This window comes from Staurois parvus, unplaced genomic scaffold (assembly GCF_062004578.1).
Source record: "Staurois parvus isolate SC_StPar_1 unplaced genomic scaffold, SC_StPar_1.0 ptg000099l, whole genome shotgun sequence".
NCBI classification, from domain to species: Eukaryota; Metazoa; Chordata; class Amphibia; order Anura; family Ranidae; genus Staurois; species Staurois parvus.
The window spans coordinates 4,089,300-4,114,113 of NW_028317895.1; the positions used below are offsets into that span (position 1 = coordinate 4,089,300).

Below are 24,814 nucleotides of genomic sequence, written 5' to 3' on the forward strand. Positions count from 1 at the left end.
ATGTTTTGCTTCTACTTATACTTTAAGGTGAAATGCTATATTCAAACAACTGGGATGCTCCCCAGCAAACCCAGAGGGAGAAAGTTCATATATTGTCATATGGCATCTATATGATAAAATTTAAGGCGGATGCTGTGTGCAGGAGCAACCAGGATTGGTAACTGGTGTGTTGTCAAGCTAGCAGTGGTCTGAACTGATAGCTGATGGTAGCGTAATTCTTTTTCAGGGTAAGGGGATCAGAGTAGGTGGCAATAAGAAGAGTATCTTTACCTGGGCAAGGGGTTTAGGGGAGACAGCATTAAGAAGGATATCTGTATCCAGGCAAAAGTCAGTAAAAGAGTGTCCAGAGCCAAGGGGAAGCACAAAATATAAAAGCCAGGTAGCCAGGGAGCAAACATTATCACAACTCCAGGATCCAGTGTCCAGCTCAGCTTCAGTAGAAGTGGAATAGTGTGAGAGGCAGAAGCTGCAGGGATAAGACGAGCACGTTGGACACTCCTAACACTAGGCAGTACTTTTTTTGCCATGGAGTTCCATCTCCTTAACCATAAGGCTTGGTGAAGCAAAGCCTAGGGCCTTCCCATATACTTGCTCAACTTGTTTTCTGTCATAGGATTCCTCTTGGGACCTGTACCTTCTGGGGTCGCCACTAGTTTTCTGTTGACCACATCAGGTTGTGTTTCTGCTCTTCTCTACTTGGGAATTCATTGTAATTCCAGCTGTTTGGTGGGTTCTAGTTGCTCAGCCTTCAGCTTGTTCAGATTTGGAACTCCTTTTTGTGTGGAGTCATTTCCTTATGGCGGTGACCTTATGTATCCTGGTATTGACCATCAGGTTGATTCTTTGGGGTTGATTCACTAAAGGGAAATAGGCTTTACTTTTGCTTAATGAATGTGGTGAAAGTCCACTTTGTAAAAAAAGGAGAAAATATTTTTGCTTGCACATGATTGGATAATGGAAGTTAACAGAGCTTCACCTCATTTACTAAGCTAAGGGAACATGCCCCTGTAAAATTGTCATGCAAAGTGAACAACCTATTTGCCTTTAGAAAATCAATCCCAAAGTGTCCTCCTTTTAGGTTTGGAAAGCCCCCCTATTTAATCGGGGGCTCCACCTTATACAGGTTCAGATTCAGGCATTCATTCCGTAGGTGGCTCCTGGGCTAAAGACAGTCACCAATCCTCTTCATTGGACCTGTTAAAAGTTGTTGCTGTGTTGCTGTTACCCACCATTCAGTTGCACTGCCTTTGGACATCCTGACTGTTTCTGCATTCCTGTGCCTTTCACTGGATGAGAATGAGATTAGGATTTTTTGTACTTGGTATAAAAACCCTTTCCTGTAGTCCATTGGAGACACATGTCCTTGCCCTCTGTTTTTCTGTTCTTGCACTTGGAGAAAAGCATTTTACGGCAAGTACAAAATCCTGTTATCATCCTGTTGGTCAGTGAGATATATATACAGTGGGGATCGAAAGTTTGGGCACCCCAGCTAAAAATTTGTATTAATGTGCATAAAGAAGCCAAGAAAAGATGGAAAAATCTCCAAAAGGCATCAAATTACAGATTAGACATTCTTATAATATGTCAACAAAAGTTAGATTTTATTTCCATCATTTACACTTTCAGAATAACAGAAAACAAAAAAATGGCGTCTGCAAAAGTTTGGGCACCCTGCAGAATTTATAGCATGCACTGCCCCCTTTGCCAAGCTGAGACCTGCCAGTGTCATGGATTGTTCTCAATCATCGTCTGGGAAGGCCAGGTTATGTCAATCTCAAAGGTTTTAAATGCCCAGACTCATCTGACCTTGCCCCAACAATCAACACCATGGGTTCTTCTAAGCAGTTGTCTAGAAAACTGAAACTGAAAATAGTTGATGCTCACAAAACTGGAGAAGGCTATAAGAAGATAGCAAAGCGTTTTCAGATGTCAATATCCTCTGTTCGGAACGTAATTAAGAAATGGCAGTCACCAGGAACAGTGGAAGTTAAAGCAAGATCTGGAAGACCAAAAAAAATATCAGACAGAACAGCTCGCAGGATTGTGAGAAAAACAATTCAAAACCCACGTTTGACTGCACGATCCCTCCAGAAAGATCTGGCAGACACTGGAGTTGTGGTACACTATTCCACTATAAAGAGATACTTGTACAAATATGGTCTTCATGGAAGAGTCATCAGAAGAAAACCTCTTCTATGTCCTCACCACAAAAATCATCGTTTGAACTTTGCAAATGAACATATAGACAAGCCTGATGCATTTTGGAAACAAGTTCTGTGGACCGATGAGGTTAAAATTGAACTTTTTGGCCGGAATGAGCAAAGGTACGTTTGGAGAAGAAGGGGCACAGAATTTAATGAAAAGAACCTCTGTCCAACTGTTAAGCATGGGGTTGGATCAATCATGCTTTGGGGTTGTGTTGCAGCCAGTGGCAAAGGGAACATCTCACGAGTAGAAGGAAAAATGGATTCAATAAAATTTCAGCAAGTTTTGGATGGTAACTTGATTCCATCTGTGAAAAAGCTGAAGTTAAAGAGAGGATGGCTTCTACAAATGGATAATGATCCTAAACACATCTCGAAATCCACGGGGGATTACATCAAGAAGCGTAAACTGAAGGTTTTGCCATGGCCTTCACAATCTCCTGACCTCAACATAATCGAAAATCTATGGATAGACCTTAAAAGAGCAGTGCGTGACAGACAGCCCAGAAATCTCAAAGAACTGGAAGACTTTTGTAAGGTAGAATGGGCAAAGATACCTCAAACAAGAATTGAAAGACTCTTGGCTGGCTACAAAAAGCGTTTACAAGCTGTGATACTTGCCAAAGGGGACAGTACAAGATATTAACTCTGCAGGGTGCCCAAACATTTGCAGACGCCATTTTTTTGTTTTCTGTTATTTTGAAAGTGTAAATGATGGAAATAAAATCTAACTTTTGTTGACATATTATAAGAATGTCTAATCTGTAATTTGATGCCTTTTGGAGATTTTTCCATCTTTCCTTGGCTTCTTTATGCACATTAATACAAATTTTTAGCTGGGGTGCCAAAACTTTCGATCCCCACTGTATATAGCTATGTGGGAGACTACTGCACAAAATTATTCTAAATATTCGTAGCTCCAATGTTTGAGGTGGTTCTAAAGCCTTAAAGTTTTTTTTACCTCAATTCTCTGCATAAAATAAAACCTGTGTCCAGGATCCCCCTCCCCCCAGACTCACCAATACTTACCTGAGTCCGATCTCGATCCAGCGCTGTGCACAAGAGCAGTGGTTCTCTCTGCTCTCTCCCTCTTCACAGGGCAGAATTATAGCAATGGGAGCCATTGGCACCTGCTGATGTCAATCAAATCCTATCATGAGGGAGTGGGGGGAAGGGGCAAAGTCCTGCTACCTGTGTCTATGGACGCAGGCAATGGGGCTCGGGAGCACGCTAATGGCTTGCGAAGGGGGTACTTAAAAGTCAAAAGGAGCCAGTAGCCAGGAGGATCAGGGCTGCTCTGTGCAAAACCATTGCACAGAGCAGGTAAGTATAACATGTTTAGTATTAAAAATAAAAAAAAAAGTTTAGAATCACTTTAAAGTAACAGGGCAGGGTAAGTAGCTGCACAGAAAGATATATCTGTTGGCATTTAAAACAGTTCACATGTATTGTATACATGCACCTGTATGTTTAGCCATTGGGTTGCAGTTCAGCTATAATCATGTGGCGGTAATGCTCTATATAAATACAGCAGATGATGCTGACATCATTTTGTTTTCTATGGCTTCACTGTCCACTCATTAGCACACAATTATTGGAATTGCTTGTCTTCTGTCCAGGGCTATATTTTCTGTGAAAAATCAGCACTGGCAGTTGAAATTTGGCTATTATGGGGACTGCAATATCAATCACAGGTCTCTCAGCAGGTCTGTATCACAGAAAGATCATTTATTTTTCTGTAGGTTCCTGACTTTTAGACTGTAAGAGCCCCACATATGAAGCATGTAAAGGGCTTCTGAAAGGCATATCCTGGCTTTAAAAGTTTCAGTAATAGTTATGTGTCATGAATATGGACAAAATGGATTAGCTTGTACCTACAGCACCGTTCGTATTTGCTAAAGGCAACAACCATAGTTTTTTTTATCTGAAGTAAAATAGTGCAGCGCTAAAAGTAGTAATCACAAAGAGTAAATGAAGAGGAATTGACCATGTATAAAAAGTCTGTGCAAACATCAAATATACAGCTAGACACTACAGTATTTTAAATTGAGCAATGCACGTAGAAAATGTCTATGCCCAAATAATGCAAATAAACATATAATGGATAGTAAATAAAATAAATAAATCCGTAAAGGTGACTGGAAAGTATTGAAATAGTCCCCACAGCTTCAAAACGGTGTTTGTGCTTCGTATTAATATAAGTAATGCGCACTCACCGGACGTGCACTATTAATGTGCATTGTATATTATCCTGGTGTCATCAGGTAATCATCTGGGTCAATAGATGGAACAGGCTCCCTCTCAGGATGGATAGGGTCCAGGAACTTAGGTGCTGATGATCCAGGGGTGTCCAGAGTTCTCCTTTAGGGATGGGTGGGTGCAGCTCTCAAAGGTTTAAACAGGAGGCTCCCTCTCTGGATACGCTGAGTAAGTACTGGGCATCTAGGAAATTAATACTCCCCGCAAGGGGTCAGAACAAAAAAATGCCCATAGTGTAGTAAGTTAGATAACATTTATTATTAAGATGAATAGGATGCATCCAAGTAAAAACGGAGTAAACACAGTGGACTAACCGTCCCTGAAAGGAAATGGCCGCCAGAGCTCCACGATGCTCCGACGGCGTGACGTCACGGCGTGAGTAGACTCCTCCTCACAAAGTGGATTAGCTTGTACATACAGCACCGTTCGTATTTGCTAGGCAACAACCATAGTTTTTTTTATCACTTTTTGGTGTGGGTTACATTTCCTTTCCTATAGTTCTTGAGTTGAAGACAGTGGGAGGATAAAGAAAAACAAAGTTTAACATTTTCTTATATTATGCTCTTGTATTTTGTTTGGTTTGTATCTGTTAATGCTTACAAAGGGATGGAATATATTTTTTTGTAGTTCTATTATTTAGTCGTCATGTACACTTGATGTTTTTACAGCTGCTGTTTTTCGCTTTTGATGTTTTTTTCTACAGCCAGTAAACTCCCCAGCATGTTATCCTATGTGTCCATGCACACATAGACTGTAATCAACGTTTTTTGGCAGGGGAGTTTTTTGGCTGGAAAAAAAACCCAGAACTAGTGGGTTTCTAGAGAAGTTTTTAGCTGTAAAAACGCTCTAACGCTGAAAGATGCTGAAAAACGCATTAAATTGCGGCAAACAAGCGTTTTTTTACTTTTTTTGACCCCAAAAAAATGTTTTTCTTGGTAAAAGAAAAACTCTAAAAAACACAAAAATAAAAAAATGCGGCAAACCGCCACTAAACGCTAATACATTAATGCTCATAAAAGCTGAATAACTCACATTTTTAATGTGACTTTGCACAGCTAACGTTACCACCGTTATTAAAACACCCCGTGTGCATGGAGCCTTATAGTTCATACTTTTCAGTCAAAATATTTGTTTTCTAAAAGGTGAGGCAAGAAATCGAAATGGAAAACTTGGCCAAACAGTACCTGCGTGATGTTATAAAGAAAGAATGCTGGGATGCAATGGCTGTTAAAGGACGAGCTATTGTGGTAAATATAGTGTAATCAGCATAAGGCCATTGTCTACGTGGAAGCATCCCAACCTAACAATACTCATTTATTTGGTTTAGTCCTTTCATGCAGGATATGAGGTCAAAAATTATCCTTTGAAAGAACGAAGTGCAAAGGAACTGGAAGATATTGCCAGAGTACTGAAGCTAAAGAAGATTGAAGCTATTGATCTTAGGGTAAAGACAATATTACATTCATTTACATCTAGTAAAAAAAATATATATATATATAGTAATTTACTAAATTAAGGACATGAAATTCAAACACACAATTAAAAATACAAAACAAGTGTATGTGCCAAAAGGCACAAAGTAAATCCCAAACTCTTATGGCCCACTCTGACTATGTAGCATAATAAAGGCAATCTTATAAGCCCCTGTCTTGATCTTTAGCCAACTAGTGAACATTACCAAATTCGGGACATCCATTCTAAATTGTCATCTTTCTGGAAGCTCACCTAAGTACTTTCCTCTGTTGCTCATCAGTTTACAGATTAAGCACTCCCACCACAAGCCCAGTTGCAACTTTCAGATAATTAATATTTTAGATACATTTACCTGGAGTTGTACTTCATTTCAGGTGTCATAATTTTCTAATGGATGATGCATTGAAAATTAGCACAACTCAAATAGAGCAGTTGCTATTGTTTTATGTACTTCTTTCTTTTCTTGTAAGACCAAGGATTGTATGACAATGCCATTTTTCTGTTTTTAAATGTAGGCCAGAAAGGAAATTGTTGAAGTTCACACAAAGATAGGGTCAGAAGAGGATGAAGAAGTGGAGGAGGAGACAGTGAAAAGTCAAGATACCACATCATTAATTGGAAGTTTGAGCGATCAGTATGGTGGTGACACATCTAACTTGTACAGCCAGCTGGAAATGCACAGCAGAGAAGAGAAAATAAACCAAATCATATTGCTTCAAGTAGGTGGATTGCTGACATCTACTAAAATCTATAAATATTGTGTTATTTCCAACAAGAAACTCTCTTCTTCATGCTATCTGTTAAAAAGCTAATACAATTTAGGGGTTCTGAGGGGCCCTCTTCATCAGACCCTTTAAAATGTTAGGCAGAATAAGCTTTGGACAACAAGAGGTTGGATTCTCAAGTGCACAGTTTGTTGAGGATCCTAAAGCCTGTTCTAGTTGCTGGTTTGGCTGCTCTCTGGCACTTTTTTTAATGGTGGATCCAACAACCATATACTGTCACTTGAGTACCGGACAGCTGGCTTCCAAGAGCCTTATATTTAGAAGACACCCCCCCCCCCATTGGGAACTTGAACTACACTAGGGGATCCAGCTGTCTGAAATACCAATTGTCTACACCAGTGGTGGCCAGCTTTCTTGATATGAAGGGCCTCAAGTGCAACCCTCAAAGGGCCACACATAAAGATCAGTGAACATATTACATGAGACTGCTAGAAATCACTGCTATAACAGGGCAATAGTGAAACACATATTAGTGTCTGCAGGGGACCCAAAAGCCACACAAAAAGTGCCAAAGGGCTGCATCACCCCCCCCCCCCTCCCCCACGGTCACCGGGTGGGCACCAGAGGTCTACACAGTTCTGTTGTTGTCTATGTCCCCAGGGAAATTTTCTCTCTCGATCTGTCCTGGTGACCTAACAGGATGCCAGAAAAATCTTCCCAATAGGGAGCCACAGACAACAATAAAAAACAATTTTGTCTGTTGCCCACTCTACTAAAAACAAATACTTTTATTCCTGTCTATTTCCTGAATTTAAAAATTCTGTTAATTTCCTGTCTTATTAACCACACTGTATTTGTCACTTGTTTCTACATATATGTGTGTAGATTTTTTAAATATCCATTGCATGTTGAAAAATTGCATTTTAAAATAAATTAAAAAGCCAACACAGAGACTAGGATCCTAGAAACTGAAGAGAATACCTGATCAGATAATCTAACTTATCCATACAAATCAGTAGAGATGAGCGAATTATTCAAAAATTCGATTCGGCTGATTCGCCGAATTTGAGGAAGAAATTCGATTTGATGCGAATTTATTCGCTACGAATTTAACTTATAAAAAGGGTTTCTAGGCTTCAGAGAGCCTTTAAATTAGTGCAGAACACTGTACCTTTAATTTAAATGCCCTTGGAGATGAGGAAGGAGAAGGAGAAGGATGAGAAGAAGGAGAAGGAGAAGGATGAGAAGAAGGAGAAGGATGAGAAGAAGGAGAAGGATGAGAAGAAGGAGAAGGATGAGAAGAAGGAGAAGGAGAAGGAGAAGGATGAGAAGAAGGAGAAGGAGAAGGATGAGAAGAAGGAGAAGGAGAAGGATGAGAAGAAGGAGAAGGATGAGAAGAAGGAGAAGGATGAGGAGAAGGAGAAGGATGAGAAGAAGGAGAAGGATGAGAAGAAGGATGAGAAGAAGGATGAGAAGAAGGAGAAGGATGAGAAGAAGAAGGATGAGAAGAAGAAGAAGGATGAGAAGAAGGAGAAGGATGAGAAGAAGAAGAAGGATGAGAAGAAGAAGAAGGATGAGAAGAAGGAGAAGGATGAGAAGAAGGAGAAGGATGAGAAGAAGAAGAAGGATGAGAAGAAGGAGAAGGATGAGAAGAAGAAGAAGGATGAGAAGAAGGAGAAGGATGAGAAGAAGAAGAAGGATGAGAAGAAGAAGAAGGATGAGAAGAAGGAGAATTCCAAGCCGGCAAAAAGTGTATCTGCAGAACTCCGCTATTTCTTAGCGGAGCTCTGCAGATACACTTAGCGGAGCTCTGCAGATACACTTTTTGCCGGCTTGGAATTCTTCTTATTTTCATCCTACTTCTTCTTCTTCTTCTTCATCCTCATCCTCTTCTTCTTCTTCTGAGGATGAGGATGAGGATGAAGAAGAAGAAGAAGAAGTAGGATGAAAATAAGAAGAATTCCAAACCGGCAAAAAGTGTATCTGCAGAGCTCCGCTAAGTGTATCTGCAGAGCTCCTCTATTTCTGACAGTTCTCTGACATTCACATTTACAGCGGTTGAAACATTGTATCTATTTGTTTCCATAAATGGAAACAAATAGATACAATGTTTCAACCGCTGAGCTCTGCAGATACACTTAGCGGAGCTCTGCAGATACACTTTTTGCCGGCTTGGAATTCTTCTTATTTTCATCCTACTTCTTCTTCTTCTTCTTCTTCATCCTCATCCTCAGAAGAAGAGGCTGAGGATGAAGAGGAAGAAGAAGAAGAAGAAGAAGTAGGATGAAAATAAGAAGAATTCCAAGCCGGCAAAAAGTGTATCTGCAGAGCTCCTCTATTCTGCAGATACACTTAGAGGAGCTCTGCAGATACACTTTTTGCCGGCTTGGAATTCTTCTTATTTTCATCCTACTTCTTCTTCTTCTTCTTCTTCATCCTCATCCTCAGAAGAAGAAGAAGAGGATGAGGATGAAGAAGAAGAAGAAGAAGAAGTAGGATGAAAATAAGAAGAATTCGAAGCCGGCAAAAAGTGTATCTGCAGAGCTCCGCTAAGTGTATCTGCAGAGCTCCGCTATTTCTGACAGTTCTCTGACATTCACTCCATACAGCGGTTGAAACATTGTATCTATTTGTTTCCATAAATGGAAACAAATAGATACAATGTTTCAACCGCTGTATGGAGTGAATGTCAGAGAACTGTCAGAAATAGGCTATTTCTGACAGTTCTCTGACATTCACTCCTCAACCGCTGTATGGAGTGAATGTCAGAGAACTGTCAGAAATAGGCTATTTCTGACAGTTCTCTGACATTCACTCCATACAGCGGTTGAAACATTGTATCTATTTGTTTCCATAAATGGAAACAAATAGATACAATGTTTCAACCGCTGAGCTCTGCAGATACACTTAGCGGAGCTCTGCAGATACACTTAGCGGAGCTCTGCAGATACACTTTTTGCCGGTTTGGAATTCTTCTTATTTTCATCCTACTTCTTCTTCTTCTTCTTCATCCTCATCCTCAGAAGAAGAAGAAGAGGATGAGGATGAGGATGAAGAAGAAGAAGAAGAAGTAGGATGAAAATAAGAAGATAAGAATAATTCCAAGCCGGCAAAAAGTGTATCTGCAGAGCTCCTCTAAGTGTATCTGCAGAATAGAGGAGCTCTGCAGATACACTTTTTGCCGGCTTGGAATTCTTCTTATTTTCATCCTACTTCTTCTTCTTCTTCATCCTCATCCTCTTCTTCTTCTTCTGAGGATGAGGATGAAGAAGAAGAAGAAGAAGTAGGATGAAAATAAGAAGAATTCCAAGCCGGCAAAAAGTGTATCTGCAGAGCTCCGCTAAGTGTATCTGCAGAGCTCCGCTAAGTGTATCTGCAGAGCTCAGCGGTTGAAACATTGTATCTATTTGTTTCCATTTATGGAAACAAATAGATACAATGTTTCAACCGCTGTAAATGTGAATGTCAGAGAACTGTCAGAAATAGAGGAGCTCTGCAGATACACTTAGCGGAGCTCTGCAGATACACTTTTTGCCGGTTTGGAATTCTTCTTATTTTCATCCTACTTCTTCTTCTTCTTCTTCTTCATCCTCATCCTCAGAAGAAGAAGAAGAGGATGAGGATGAAGAAGAAGAAGAAGTAGGATGAAAATAAGAAGAATTCCAAGCCGGCAAAAAGTGTATCTGCAGAGCTCCTCTATTTCTGACAGTTCTATGTCAGAGAACTTTTCATTCTTCTCATTCTTCTTTTCATTCTTCTTTTCATTCTTCTTTTCATTCTTCTTTTCATTCTTCTCATTCTTCTTTTCATTCTTCTTTTCATTTTTCTTCTCATTCTTCTTCTTCTTTTCATTCTTCTTTTCATTCTTCTTCTCATTCTTCTTTTCATGAAGAAGAAAAGAAGAATGAGAAGAATGAAAAGAAGAATGAAAAGAAGAAGAAGAACAATGAAAAGAAGAATGAAAAGAAGAATGAGAAGAATGAAAAGAAGAATGAGAAGAATGAAAAGAAGAATGAAAAGAAGAAGAAGAAGAATGAAAAGAAGAAGAAGAATGAAAAGAAGAATGAAAAGAAGAAGAAGAATGAAAAGAAGAAGAATGAAAAGAAGAATGAAAAGAAGAAGAAGAATGAAAAGAAGAAGAAGAAGAATGAAAAGAAGAATGAAAAGAAGAAGAAGAATGAAAAGAAGAAGAAGAAGAATGAAAAGAAAAATGAAAAGAAGAATGAGAAGAATGAAAAGATTCTTCTTCTTCTTCTTTTCATTCTTCTTTTCATTCTTCTTCTTCTTTTCATTCTTCTTCTTCTTCTTTTCATTCTTCTTTTCATTCTTCTCATTCTTTTCATTCTTCTCATTCTTCTTCTCATTCTTCTTTTCATTCTTCTTCTCATTCTTCTTTTCATTCTTCTTCTTCTTTTCATTCTTCTTTTCATTCTTCTCATTCTTCTTTTCATTCTTCTTTTCATTCTTCTTCTCATTCTTCTTTTCATTCTTCTTCTTCTTTTCATTCTTCTTTTCATTCTTCTTCTCATTCTTCTTTTCATGAAGAAGAAAAGAAGAATGAGAAGAATGAAAAGAAGAATGAAAAGAAGAAGAATGAAAAGAAGAATGAGAAGAAGAATGAAAAGAAGAATGAAAAGAAGAATGAGAAGAATGAAAAGAAGAATGAGAAGAATGAAAAGAAGAAGAATGAAAAGAAGAAGAAGAATGAAAAGAAGAAGAATGAAAAGAAGAATGAAAAGAAGAAGAAGAATGAAAAGAAGAAGAAGAAGAATGAAAAGAAGAATGAGAAGAATGAAAAGAAGGAGAAGAAAAATAAAAAGAAGAATGAAAAGAAGAAGAAGAATGAAAAGAAGAAGAAGAAGAATGAAAAGAAGAATGAAAAGAAGAATGAGAAGAATGAAAAGATTCTTCTTCTTCTTCTTTTCATTCTTCTTTTCATTCTTCTTCTTCTTTTCATTCTTCTTCTTCTTCTTCTTCTTCTTCTTTTCATTCTTCTCATTCTTCTTTTCATTCTTCTCATTCTTCTTCTCATTCTTCTTTTCATTCTTCTTCTCATTCTTCTTTTCATTCTTCTTCTTCTTTTCATTCTTCTTTTCATTCTTCTTTTCATTCTTCTTTTCATTCTTCTTCTCATTCTTCTTTTCATTCTTCTTCTTCTTTTCATTCTTCTTTTCATTCTTCTCATTCTTCTTTTCATTCTTCTTTTCATTCTTCTTCTCATTCTTCTTTTCATTCTTCTTCTTTTCATTCTTCTTTTCATTCATTCTTCTTCTTCTTTTCATTCTTCTTCTTCTTCTTTTCATTCTTCTTTTCATTCTTCTCATTCTTCTTTTCATTCTTCTCATTCTTCTTCTCATTCTTCTTTTCATTCTTCTTCTCATTCTTCTTTTCATTCTTCTTTTCATTCTTCTCATTCTTCTTTTCATTCTTCTTTTCATTTTTCTTCTCATTCTTCTTCTTCTTTTCATTCTTCTTTTCATTCTTCTTCTCATTCTTCTTTTCATGAAGAAGAAAAGAAGAATGAGAAGAATGAAAAGAAGAATGAAAAGAAGAAGAAGAACAATGAAAAGAAGAATGAAAAGAAGAATGAGAAGAATGAAAAGAAGAATGAGAAGAATGAAAAGAAGAATGAAAAGAAGAAGAAGAAGAATGAAAAGAAGAAGAAGAATGAAAAGAAGAATGAAAAGAAGAAGAAGAAGAATGAAAAGAAGAAGAATGAAAAGAAGAATGAAAAGAAGAAGAAGAATGAAAAGAAGAAGAAGAAGAATGAAAAGAAGAATGAAAAGAAGAAGAAGAATGAAAAGAAGAAGAAGAAGAATGAAAAGAAAAATGAAAAGAAGAATGAGAAGAATGAAAAGATTCTTCTTCTTTTCATTCTTCTTCTTCTTTTCATTCTTCTTCTTCTTCTTTTCATTCTTCTTTTCATTCTTCTCATTCTTTTCATTCTTCTCATTCTTCTTCTCATTCTTCTTTTCATTCTTCTTCTCATTCTTCTTTTCATTCTTCTTCTTCTTTTCATTCTTCTTTTCATTCTTCTCATTCTTCTTTTCATTCTTCTTTTCATTCTTCTTCTCATTCTTCTTTTCATTCTTCTTCTTCTTTTCATTCTTCTTTTCATTCTTCTTCTCATTCTTCTTTTCATGAAGAAGAAAAGAAGAATGAGAAGAATGAAAAGAAGAATGAAAAGAAGAAGAATGAAAAGAAGAATGAGAAGAAGAATGAAAAGAAGAATGAAAAGAAGAATGAGAAGAATGAAAAGAAGAATGAGAAGAATGAAAAGAAGAAGAATGAAAAGAAGAAGAAGAATGAAAAGAAGAATGAAAAGAAGAAGAAGAATGAAAAGAAGAAGAATGAAAAGAAGAATGAAAAGAAGAAGAAGAATGAAAAGAAGAAGAAGAAGAATGAAAAGAAGAATGAGAAGAATGAAAAGAAGGAGAAGAAGAATAAAAAGAAGAATGAAAAGAAGAAGAATGAAAAGAAGAAGAAGAAGAAGAATGAAAAGAAGAATGAAAAGAAGAATGAGAGTGGATTGCACCAGCCAGACTGGAGGCAGGCTACCTCTCCTGGCTCTTGCTGCCATGTGGCCTCAGGTGGGTCGACTTGAGGGGCCTGTATTTAGAGAGAATGACCCTGGTTCTTCAGTAAGCTGACTAAGGGGAGCTGTCTGCCAAATCTCTGTCTGGTATCACTGGAGGGTTTCGATTGGAAGATTGGAAGGAGGCAACCATTCTATCCTTGAGCCTTTTGAGTACTGACATTGAGAAATCTGGGGGGAATTTGTGTGCTTGCTACCTCCCCTGGTGTTTGATAGTCAACGTGGGTCAGGAAAAAGGGAACACTGGCTAGTGTTCTGAAAAGAGTGTCCAAGTGTTGCTACTGCAAAGGACTTTGCTCAGCTACCTTTGGGCTGTCACAGTGTTTCATAACTGGCTTATACCTGAGGAGCTCAGCCCTGTAACTACTACTACTGCAAAATGGGACTTTGATAACTTCTAAACAACTTGTTGCTACAAAGTGAAGGGAAGCCTGCTATCTGCTTCACCTAAGACATCAAAAGTGCTCAACTAAGAAATCAGCTAGATGTCCTCAATGTGAATAGATCACACTAGTTCAACCCCATAGACTGGTCATTGGAGACAACAAGTGGAAATGTGTGTGTGTGTGTGTGTGTGTGTGTGTATTTAGCTGAAGGAATACACTGTCAAAAAAGTTAAATATAAGTTTGAGCTAGACTGGCCTTTTCAGTCTCTTTACAATTTCATATACAGTGCTCAACATAAATGAGATTTGTCAGAAAACCTTTACTTTCCTTTTAGAATGAAAATTTTCTATGGGTCACTATACCACAAAATACTCCCACAAATGCAACCCATCGATTGCAAACAAGATTTGTTGATTTGCACACACAAAAAAAAGTATTTTTTCTTACAAATTCATTCAAGACCATGTTGCAAAAATGGATACACCCCAGTGGAAGTCTTAAGCTGGCCATACATTATACAATTTTCTTCCTCAATCTCTTTTAGATTTACATTCAGCTATGTAGTGCAGGGCCTGCCTTATTGCATACAAATTGGAAGTATTTAGGTTTGACCTTGTATTATATAGTTTTGTTAATGCTAAAGGAAAATTGTACAAGAAAATTGTATACTGTATGGCCAACCTTAGGAGCAAAGCAAAACTTTAGACAACAAAATCCTAATTCAACTACAGGTGAGTCTAATTATTCATGAAATAGGTGTCCAGCAGACATTTGATTATAAAAGGGCGTTACTTAACCTCCCTGGCGTTATTCCCAAGTGTAGCTCGGGGTAAAGTTTCAGTACCACAACCGGTAACCCTGAGCTACACTCGGGCTTTCCATGCGGCGCTGCTCCGGGTCTATTCTTGTCTTACCTTGTCCTTCGCTCCTGCGATGTCCCTCCTGCAGTGTCCCCTGTAATGTACTCCGGCGGATGCCGGCATCTGTCATCTGGGTTCCGCCCCCTGCGAGCATCGGGACGTACGGGGGACGGAACGGTGGGAAATTTGAAAATGACAAAAATTGACGTTCACTAAATACACTAAAATCACATAGTAAAACATTACTGTATCAAACCATTTCACATACATGTTGTTCCTAGTGCTTTGTCCTGTGACCTGTCTGCATTTTTACTGTTCTTTCTGTCTGGAAACTGAGAAATGTCCATGGCGTCCAAAAAGCGTCCCTTTAGGTCAAAATCGGTTTTAGACCAGCTAGAGAACAGCAATAGTAAATCAGAACCACTTGCAGAATTGAGTGATAATGATTTGTGGGGAAATTCGTCATCAGACACTGAAAACAATTTTGCAACTTTGCTCAGTGATGTGCGAACTTGGCGCTCTATTTCAAATTTCAGTGTTTTTGGTTTGATTACATTATTGAATTAAATTTATTATTATCATATTATTATTTTTTACGATTATTTATTAAATTATAATTTATTATTTCGTGTTTCAAATTGTAACATACCCGGGATGTTTACTAGACTCTTGTTCGGACAGATTTCAGTGAGTTATTCCTAAACATTACAGGCCTACAATAAAACAAATACATATTTCCATGCAAAAAAATGTACCGCTTTGAGCACAGAAATATGGACATAATCATACCGCTAGGGAGGTTAACATAGAAAGCCCTTTCCCATTTCATGCTGTCAGCAATGGAAGAGAAGTGTCACAAGGCCTGAGAAAGAAAATTATTTCTCTACACAAGATAGGTAAAGGCTACAAGAAGATCACCAAAGCTTTACTTATCAGTCAGAATACTGTAGCAAAAGTGATACAAAAATTTAACAAAGATGGAACTGCAACCATCTCACAGAGATGTTCAGGCCATCCATGGAAGTTAACACCTCAACAGGAGTGTCTTCTGATGAGAAGGGTTGCAGAAAATCGCAATGCAAGTTCACTGCAGTTAGCTTAAGAAGTAGAAAGCCAAACAGGGCGATTGTTTCTCGTGGCAAAAATATGGCATGCACTGCAGAGGAATGCCATGCATGGGTGTCATCCGTGAAGGAAGCCTTTCCTAAAACCCATGCACAAAAAAGCCCTGCTAGAATTTGCCATGGCCCATGCTGAAAAAGAAGAAGTGATGAGACCAAGTTAAATGTTTTTGGAATTGATGGCTTCAAAACTGTGTGGCATCGCAAAGGTGAGGAGTACAAAGAAAAATGCATGGTTCCTACAGAGAAACATGGTGGTGGCAGTGTCCTACTGTGGGGCTGCATGAGTGCTGCTGGTGTTGGGGAGCTGCATTTCATTGATGGTACCATGAATTCACAGATGTACTGCTCTATATTGAAAGAGAAGATACTACCATCGCTGCATGCCCTTGGTTTTCGTGCACTTTTCCAAAATTACAATGATCCAAAACACACATCTAAGGCCACTGTTGCATTTCTGAAGAAGAACAGGATGAAAGTAATTCAGTGGCCAAGTGTGTCTCCTGATCTGAACCCAAACAAACACCTATAGGGAATACTGAAGAAATAAGTTGAACATTACTCTCTATCTAACATTCAGGCTCTAAAAGAGGTTGTTCTTGAAGAATGGAAAAAGATAGATGTTTCAATACATCGCAAAATTGTTCATTCCATGCCTAGAAGACTTGGTGGTGTCCAAACAAATCATGGAGGTTATACAAAATACTAGATGTAGTAGTTTTTGTTGTGAGGTGTATTCATTTTAGCGTCAACTAATTTTAGTAAAACTGAAGATTTTGTAATACAAGTTATATTATTAACCTTACTTTCATGTAATGAGCTAAACAAATATTCTATAAAACATAAATATATAAATGTTCTATAAATGTTCTATAAATGATTAAAATGTTACTTTTCAAAAGGGGAGTACTCATTTATTCTGTAGAAAAGAGTGAAATTATGTTTTGCATATTGCCTTCCGAATATTGTAGACATGTATTTCCAATGGTACCAACCTGTTTTTATATACATTATACCATTTCATACAGGACATCATCCACAATGTCAAAACAGCCTTTAACAAAGATTTTGAAGTTATGTATAGACAAAAGGAACAAGAAATGGCTCGGGTGAATGAAAGAAACCAAAGAATACTGGATATCATGTCTGAACTAAACATCCAAGAAAAAATTCTAGAGCCAAAATTTACAGATAATGAGAAACCAGAGAGAGCACTCACAGTGGAGGATTCTGAGGTAAATGTTAAAATAATAATTTCCACATGAAAATAATAACACAGGTCACTTTTACTAATAAAACAGTTAAAATGATTATCATCGTATTTATCATTGCTATTAATAGTGTTTTTGTCATCATCTTCATCAAGACATTTGTAATTTAATGCAGACCATGCACTAAAAAGCAAGGTGTGCCTAATATATTAGAGCTCCCTCACCCATAATTAAAGAAGTATAGCCAAAGCTATTTTGTCTATACTTCTCCCATGGATCACAGGAGTGAATTTAGTTCTCCTGTGGCTAAAGCCTGCTGTCGGCTGGTTCAGGCTCTGATAAGATCGGTCAGGATCCGCCCAGAAGCTTGGAGCTCTAGTGAGTGCTTGAGGCGCAGAGCAGAGAGCCTGTGATTGACAGTGACCACTCTCTACTCGGAAGGAAGGGGAGAACTGAGTGATCAGCGATGTTTGATCACTCAGTTCTCAGTGTAGACCCAGCGGGGGACAGGTCCAGCATTGGGTCAATGCTGCATCCACCTACTTGAGTATAATGTTTTTTTTCTTTTTTGTAAAACCCATACTTCTTTTTTAATAGTGGCATTATAGAAAAAAAGTGGGGGAAAAAAATTAGTAAATAAACTTACCTCCTGCCCGCGGTACCTAGGTGATGGTGAAGTCATGATCCTTTCGGCAAGATCCTAGGGAATGCTAAGAGCAATATCCATGACTTCTACCTATCTCTAACCCTTAAAGGTGACCTTTCATTAAAGTAGAAGGTTTGCTTTACTGACAGCCAACCAAATACCTATTTATTTAAAGAGCAATGCAAAAAATAAAGCTATTGCAGGAAATAAAAAAATATTCACCTTTGTCTCTGCATTTCGAGAGCAAAGGTCAAATCACTGTGTGCCTCACTGATGCCTCATGGAAAAGGTGGGCACTCATAATACCATGAAAATGTTCTCTTGCAGATGAACACATAGCATATTTAAACCCAAGAACAGCATTTTTATATTTCAGCTTACCAGTCCTTATATATGTTGGCTATATTTCCTTTTATTCAGATTGCATTACCTTTATTTTTAATCCTGCCAGTAACACACTTCCTGTGCTGGGGTAACAATGCTTGCTCCCTGTACTGGAGGGGACTACAGAACCCCCCCCCCCTTCTCCATTACACAGGGGGCCAGTATTCTGTAGTCCACAAAGAAAACTGGGAGCAGTGCAGCTGCTACCAGCCATTAGAGGTAGAGGATTTCTGGCAGGATTAGCAGAACAAAATGCATTCAATGATTTAACAGACCAAAAGGAAGCAAAAAAAGAAACTTTTATTGTTAAGGTTTGCATACACTTTAATGTAAACTTAAAAACGAACCCCTAACATATACACTTAATTGAAGTGAAATATTTGTATTTGGTTTTGGTAAGATGGAGGGCCCCTGTTAAGTTTTTAATGCTGGTGTGCAAGAGGAAAAGCAAACAATCTGGTGCAATTCTGCATAGAAACCAATCAGCTTCCAGGTATTTTTTTGTCAAAGCTTAATTGAACAAGCTAAAGTTAGAAGTTGATTGGCTACCATGCACAGCTACACCAGATTCTGAGTGCACCAATTTTAGGAAATCTCCCCCAGTGTGGTGACGAGATCAAACAGCACCTTTGGAGCTCAAAAGGTAGTGATCTATCTGTTATAGTTACAGAAAGCTTCCTGTTACTGATAAGATGTATCTGTAAGAGAAATATTGAACTAAAAATAGAAATTTTTTAGAGTTACTGAAATTGATTTCTTGATGAAAAAAAGCGTTACATTATGTATATAAATGTCTCTCTACTGTTTCTCTAAAGATAAAGGTTGAAAAATACTTGACAGCTAAGCAAAAAGCCAAAGCAGAGCAGCAAGCTAAAGAGGAAGAAGAGAAATACCTGGCTGCTCAGGTAAATATACATTTTATAACAGCTCTGTGTCCATAAGGCTTAAGCCCTGTAACAATCTATGAGAATAAGACAGCGGCCCTTGTCCCAGCATCTCTACTTCCCCCTGTACTCTAATAATAAGCTGTTTTTTCCTGACTTTTGCCTTTATTTACTAATATTTCCACTTCAGTTGTACCTTTGCCAGAGTCTTTTTTTTAGATATTTAGTATTTCCTTCACCTCCCAGTTAATACTTGTAATATTTCTGATCGTTATCCTGTTACGTTTCCTTTTGTATTTTTATCCTCTTTGGCTTCAGTTGGGTTTGTATTTACCAGTTCAAAGAATCCTTTCTTAATTTGATCTGTGTCTACATGAGGTCATCATTTTCACTTCTGTAAGGGTCCACTCTTGGTTGAAAATGTTTTCTCTTTTCTTTTACACCACTACAACATTTCCTCTGTAAAACATCTTTATTATACAGCATTGATTCCACTGGAATAACTGTTCTTAATCAGGGTTGCCAACTATTCGTACTGTACTATGACAGTTTTGTAAATATCAGGCGATTTACAACTGTCTGTAAATGTCTGGTACGGACAGAGGCCACCCGTAAAACTATTGCAACATGCCCGCTTTGAAACTGTGCATGTGCCGAAGCTGGGCAGGCTCAGCTGGGGGGCCAGGCATGGTCACATATGCGCAGTTTCAAGCTGGCCAGGCTTGGGGGGGGGGGCACTGATGACATCATGGCACCCTTTGGCGCCTTTTACAGCAGGGCCAGCTGGGGGAGCCAGGAGGACCCAGGAGAGGGAGCGCCACCAGGAGCCCAGGACGTTACTCTTACTGAGTTGCACCTGACCTGAGGCCAAGCGAGCAAGCATTCGGGAGGTCAGTGTGACATTACATTACTCTAGCCACCAGCCAGGCTACATAGTCTTGTTGGGTGGGGATTTCAGTGATGTAAGGGGGGACCTGGAGAGTGAATACATTAAGGTAAGGAGGGACACTGATATAAAAGTTCCCCCTTATATCAGTAAACCCTTAGTGTATTCACTCTGCGGAAGGTGGTCTGTGGTAATCAGAGTCCCCCCCCCATCTTGGCATTCCTCCTTAAATTAGTGAGAATTAGAGTTCTCCTATACATCAGAGTCTGTAGGATTCCCCCTTACAGTGTGAGGGGGAACACTGCAAACCATGATGTTAGGAGGAACTCTGATGTAAAGGGGAGTGCTGCAGACTCTGATGTAAGGGGGGGGGCTCTGGTGACATCACAGTTCTCCTTTAAACCACAGCATTCTCCCATACATCATGGTCCGCAGCGGTCCCCTTTACATGCAGACTCTGATGTAAGGGTAAACTCTTGTGTAAGGAAGAGGGGGGCTCTTGCGCAACTCTTCTAAATTTAGAACATGGTGCAGATGCTGCTGCTAATTAATAAGAGGGGTGCAAGCTCTTTTCTCAATTAGGAGTGATCAGTTCTCTGCTCTGTGGCTGTGACAGATACAGCACACAGGACAGAAAACATGAGAACTAGTGCTGCATGCTCTGTACCCCTCCTGTTTAGTCTCTGCCCTGCCAGCAATGGTTTTTTTGGCAGGCTAGCTAGTAAGTAAGTGTGCTGGGAAATCTTTTGTTTGTGATATGCAATACCTTTCCATGTGTACCTTGCTTCAAAACCTAGTCATAAATTGGGGCGGTTGCCATTTTTGTATAGCTTGCTGGCTGGATTTGGTGTGAAGACACATTGGATGCCTTCAGCTGTCATTGTGCTCTTGCTGGGCTTCTAATGTGTCCCTGCGCCTTTGAGGAGGAGTGGGCTCCCTCCAGGCATGCATGCCCACTGCTATATATGCTCCACCTTGGAACCTTGGCAAGGCAGTGTGGCTTCTACATATACTGTATTTGTAAACGTGTACAATTAAACCCTCTGTTTGTAACGTGAATTTTTAGACAGTGCCAATTTGGGTTTTTTTTTGCAGACTAGCTGGCAAATCTTTTGTTTTTTTTTGTGATGCGCGTATCTTTGTCATCTATGGCATGCATGCTTAATAATTATGCAGATAATAAAGTATTTTCCTCTCACTTTTACCATACATATTCTATTCGTCAGCATGATGAAGCTCAAGTTAATATAATATCTCATGGTTTCCAATCCTTATATGGCATGAAACCCAAGCCCTTGCCTTTCTATCTAATTTCCTGTGGAACAGAAGTGATGTCATCCTAACCTTGTCTCTACTATCTGCACTGGCCTGGAACCAATATACAGGACAGAAGTCTAAACATTATTGACTGGTCAATGCATTGCTGGGTAGCATACTAATATGACAGCCCCAAAGCCTTTACATTTTAAAGTTTGCTGGAGATGCAATGTTTCTGGTAGGTCCTGGGGGTAATCATTGCTGTTTTTTAGATCCCACACACCAATCAGAAATAGTGGGCATTAGATCATTGTCAACTACTGAGTAGGAATGCCAGTAGAAAACAGTAGCTATCTTTGTAGTTTATATTTTGTTTGTCTATAGTAGAGAAAAGTGCAGTGGCAAAAAAAAAAAATGACATCAATGTTCACTGCAGTCTTGTATACAAAGAAACTTCTGCATTATTTGCCATACCTTTTGCCAATTTAGAAATGTTTAAATTATTTTTAATTTATCTTATTTTCAATTTTCTTAGGAAGATGATGCTAAACAACGTGCCCTCAATGATATGATGGGAGGTGTTCTGGAAGTAAAGAAAGAAGATATTTTAAGAATGGTGAGTGTCAAATGGACTCACCAAATGGTCAGACTAAGTAGTAGTAAGTGTATTCAGGTCACAACTAAATTAGATCTAAACCCAAGTACTCCAATTTAAAAGGATTTACTAGTTAATTTAATTTCATAGCCAGTCAAGAGTAATGGCATGCAAATAGTCCCAGTCAGTAATTGCTGAAGCATGTAGACAGGAAGTGGCTGAATAAAGCTTGAAAAGATTAAAAAGGTGAAAACAGTATTTTATGAAATAAGTGGCAGTTGTTTATAATATACTGTTTTATTGAAATAAATATCATGCAGTTTTAGTTTATATCTACTTAAAAGTTAGATTGTTAATTCATCCTCCTTTACATACTACAGAATGGAAAAAAATATTATGTATTTGGGAGTGAAAAGAGCAATGTTCAGAAACCATTTACGAATATGATTGAATTCAAGCAGCTGACTCAGTTTCTGTTGTAATTAGTTACATTTAATGTTTTTTCACAGTATTTTTTCAGTGATTTTCAGGTATTTTATGAGCTTTAAAATTTCAATTACTTGCTAAAGGCCAGCTCTGTTGATAATTTAAATTTTAGCTTTGACTGGTTACTCACTGATGTGGAATTCCTATATCATTTAGGGACACCGGTAAAGATCTCTTTTCATCACCACCACCACCACCACCACCACAATTTGCAGTTCATCCCCAACTGGTGGTTTCATACAAAGCAAAATGAGCTGTCAAGTTTCTATGATAGAGTCTCTATAATGTACAAATAAGTCATTTGAAAGTCTTACTGTTAGAGTTTGACAGTTTTACTATAGGCTGTGGTGGAGCAGGAGAGGCAGACTGCTGCAGTACCACTTGAGTCTGCATGAAATAGAAGAATCTGAGTTGAAATAAGTATTTGGAGTTAGCCTATACATAAACTTAAAAAAAGAAAAAATATTAGCAGGTAGAATTTATAATTCTCTTCTGCTGAGAAAAAAAGCTTTACCTGTCTGGTAGCAAATGTTTTCTTAAGCTAGCCATACATGTTTACATTTTCCCCATTCAGTCTGTGGAGAATCACTCGATTCTCCCATCTACACAATCTTCCCTGCTGAGACATTCAGCACCTGAAGTTGCCTGCATACTTGAACAGTGACTGCATCCGATTGGATGCAGTCACTGTTTGGCCGATAATTTCCCACCACTTTTGTGTATACTGCCTGTGCAATAGTGTCCATTCTTGTAATTTGTGATATGCTGAGAATGGAGCTTGGCACTGGGCTGATGCAACTATGCAGTGGCAGTAAACCAAGGGAGGGAAGAGGAAGTGCAGACCTTGTTTTGCACGAGGAAGAAATACTAAACGGTAAGTTATTATAATACTGGAATTATATAGCGCCAACAGTTTGCTCAGCGCTTTACAATATAACGGGAGACAATACAGCAACAATACAGTTCAATACAAGAGGGTTAGGAGAGCCCTGCTCCTTGGAGCTTACAGTCTAAGAGGGAGGGGCTAGTGGTACAAAAGGTAATAACTACGGGGGATGGACTGGTAGGAGGAGTAGAAGATTCCATTATTAGCTGAGGGGAGGATAGGCTTCCCTGAAGAGATAGGTTTTCAGAGTTTGCCTAAAAGTGAGCAGAGTAGGCGATAGACTGATAAATTGAGGTAGAGAGTTCCAGAGGATGAGGGAAGCTCTGGAGAGGTCCTGGAGACGAGTATGGGAGGAGGAGACAAGGGCATTATTATTATACAGGATTTATATAGCGCAAACAGTTTGCTCAGTGCTTTACAATATAACGGGAGACAATACAGCAACAATACAGTTCAAAGTCAGCCTAATGCGCAGCTATGCTAAGGTCTCAACAAGATCCCTCTGCGATGATTGCTGAATATGTTCTGTGCCCCTTGGACCTTCAAGCCATCCTACCCACTTGTGTTTCCAGCATCTCTGTAATACAACTCAGTTATCCCATATGGAAGGTAAGGTCCCCTCATTATGGCCACAACAGGTGTGCAAACCCAGGAATATAAGTGCAGAGATCTTACTAATACACACCCTGAAACAATATAAGGTAGTTTAACTTTTTAGCATCTGCCAATAGTTGAATTACCCATTTTTGGACCTTCCCATTAACTGACAATTTTACATTCATACAACTTAGCAGAGGTTAAAAATATTGTATATAAATGAAAATAACATGCATTGTTTATCTCTGCCCTGCAGGAAGTGCCAAGTCCAGGGTTTCTGTCTAAGACTGAGGCCGAATGGACTGAAGATGAGAAAAAGCAGTTCAAAGAGTATGATAAAAAATGTAAGGAGCTGAATGAGGAGAAGGACAAGTACAGGAAGGTAAGATTGATGAACTGGGCATCTAAATGCCATCTGCTTTTTGCTAAAAAGAAAAGTTCATTTGTCATATTGCATGCATGCCAGCTGTGGCTTTTAATTTTCAAGTGCTGGTTAGAAAATGGAGGAGGCATCTTGCTGGTTGTTAGCTGGTTGTTAAACTAGACAAACCCTTTACAAATAATTCCTTCAAATCAGTGCTAGCAATTTTATTACATTTCACTTCTGTAGCACTACCCCCTTAGGAGTCGCTGAGTTTTGGGTCCCCCTACAGCTCTGCACAGTCAGGCAACAAGCATTCTCTTTCACATGTTGCATTCAGAGTCAGTAAACAGTTCTTGCGCTTGGTTTTGTGATTTTAATAAGGAGTTGATAACTTGGATAGGGTTGAGGGGTGTATGGGATGCCCAAGGGAACTGCAAATTTGAGGACAAACTCCTAAGCAACTATGTACAGATATGGACAAAATAGTCTCTCCTCTGAGAGCATTCCAGCACTCTGGTGTACCTCCTCAGACACCAGATGCATCCTTCTCTTCACCCAGCTGTACTGAGGGTATTCCCTGGGCAAGGGGGCCCAGAAACTGCTAATTTAGCACAGCAGCCCTGAATGATAAGCAAGTTTGGTTTTCCACCTGACTGCCCTCTCTTCTTAAGAAACCCAGGAGATGTAAGAGTACTTATTCTGTCCTTCCTGATAGCTTTAATGGGTTGGTGGCTTTTGTCAGGCCTTTCGCTGGGCTTCCCTGCTGTTCAGGATATCCTCCCTTGAAGGTTAGTGTCAGGGCCCCGGGTATGACCAGAGGTGTGTGGACTGACACAGGGAAACGCAGGCTTCAGATATAGTATAAACAATATAATTTATTTAAGACTAAACAATACATAAATGCAGTGCAAGACTAAACATAAACACAGTGAAAACAAACCAAACCAAAACCCCCAACAGATAACAAAAGAACAATACTAAGCGTAGTCGGACG

At 38.7% G+C, this 24,814-nt stretch overlaps 1 protein-coding gene across 1 annotated transcript in view; it reads left to right on the plus strand.

Moving 5' to 3' along the window:
* CFAP43 (cilia and flagella associated protein 43) overlaps positions 1-24,814 on the plus strand; it is a 116,542-nt gene that overhangs the window by 51,716 nt on the left and 40,012 nt on the right. Inside the window, exons 21-27 of the mRNA XM_089671115.1 lie at positions 5,606-5,710; positions 5,791-5,907; positions 6,452-6,655; positions 16,653-16,859; positions 18,681-18,770; positions 21,428-21,508; positions 23,713-23,838. Coding sequence (XP_089527241.1) covers positions 5,606-5,710; positions 5,791-5,907; positions 6,452-6,655; positions 16,653-16,859; positions 18,681-18,770; positions 21,428-21,508; positions 23,713-23,838 — 930 coding nt within the window. The remainder of the gene's footprint in view (positions 1-5,605; positions 5,711-5,790; positions 5,908-6,451; positions 6,656-16,652; positions 16,860-18,680; positions 18,771-21,427; positions 21,509-23,712; positions 23,839-24,814) is intronic.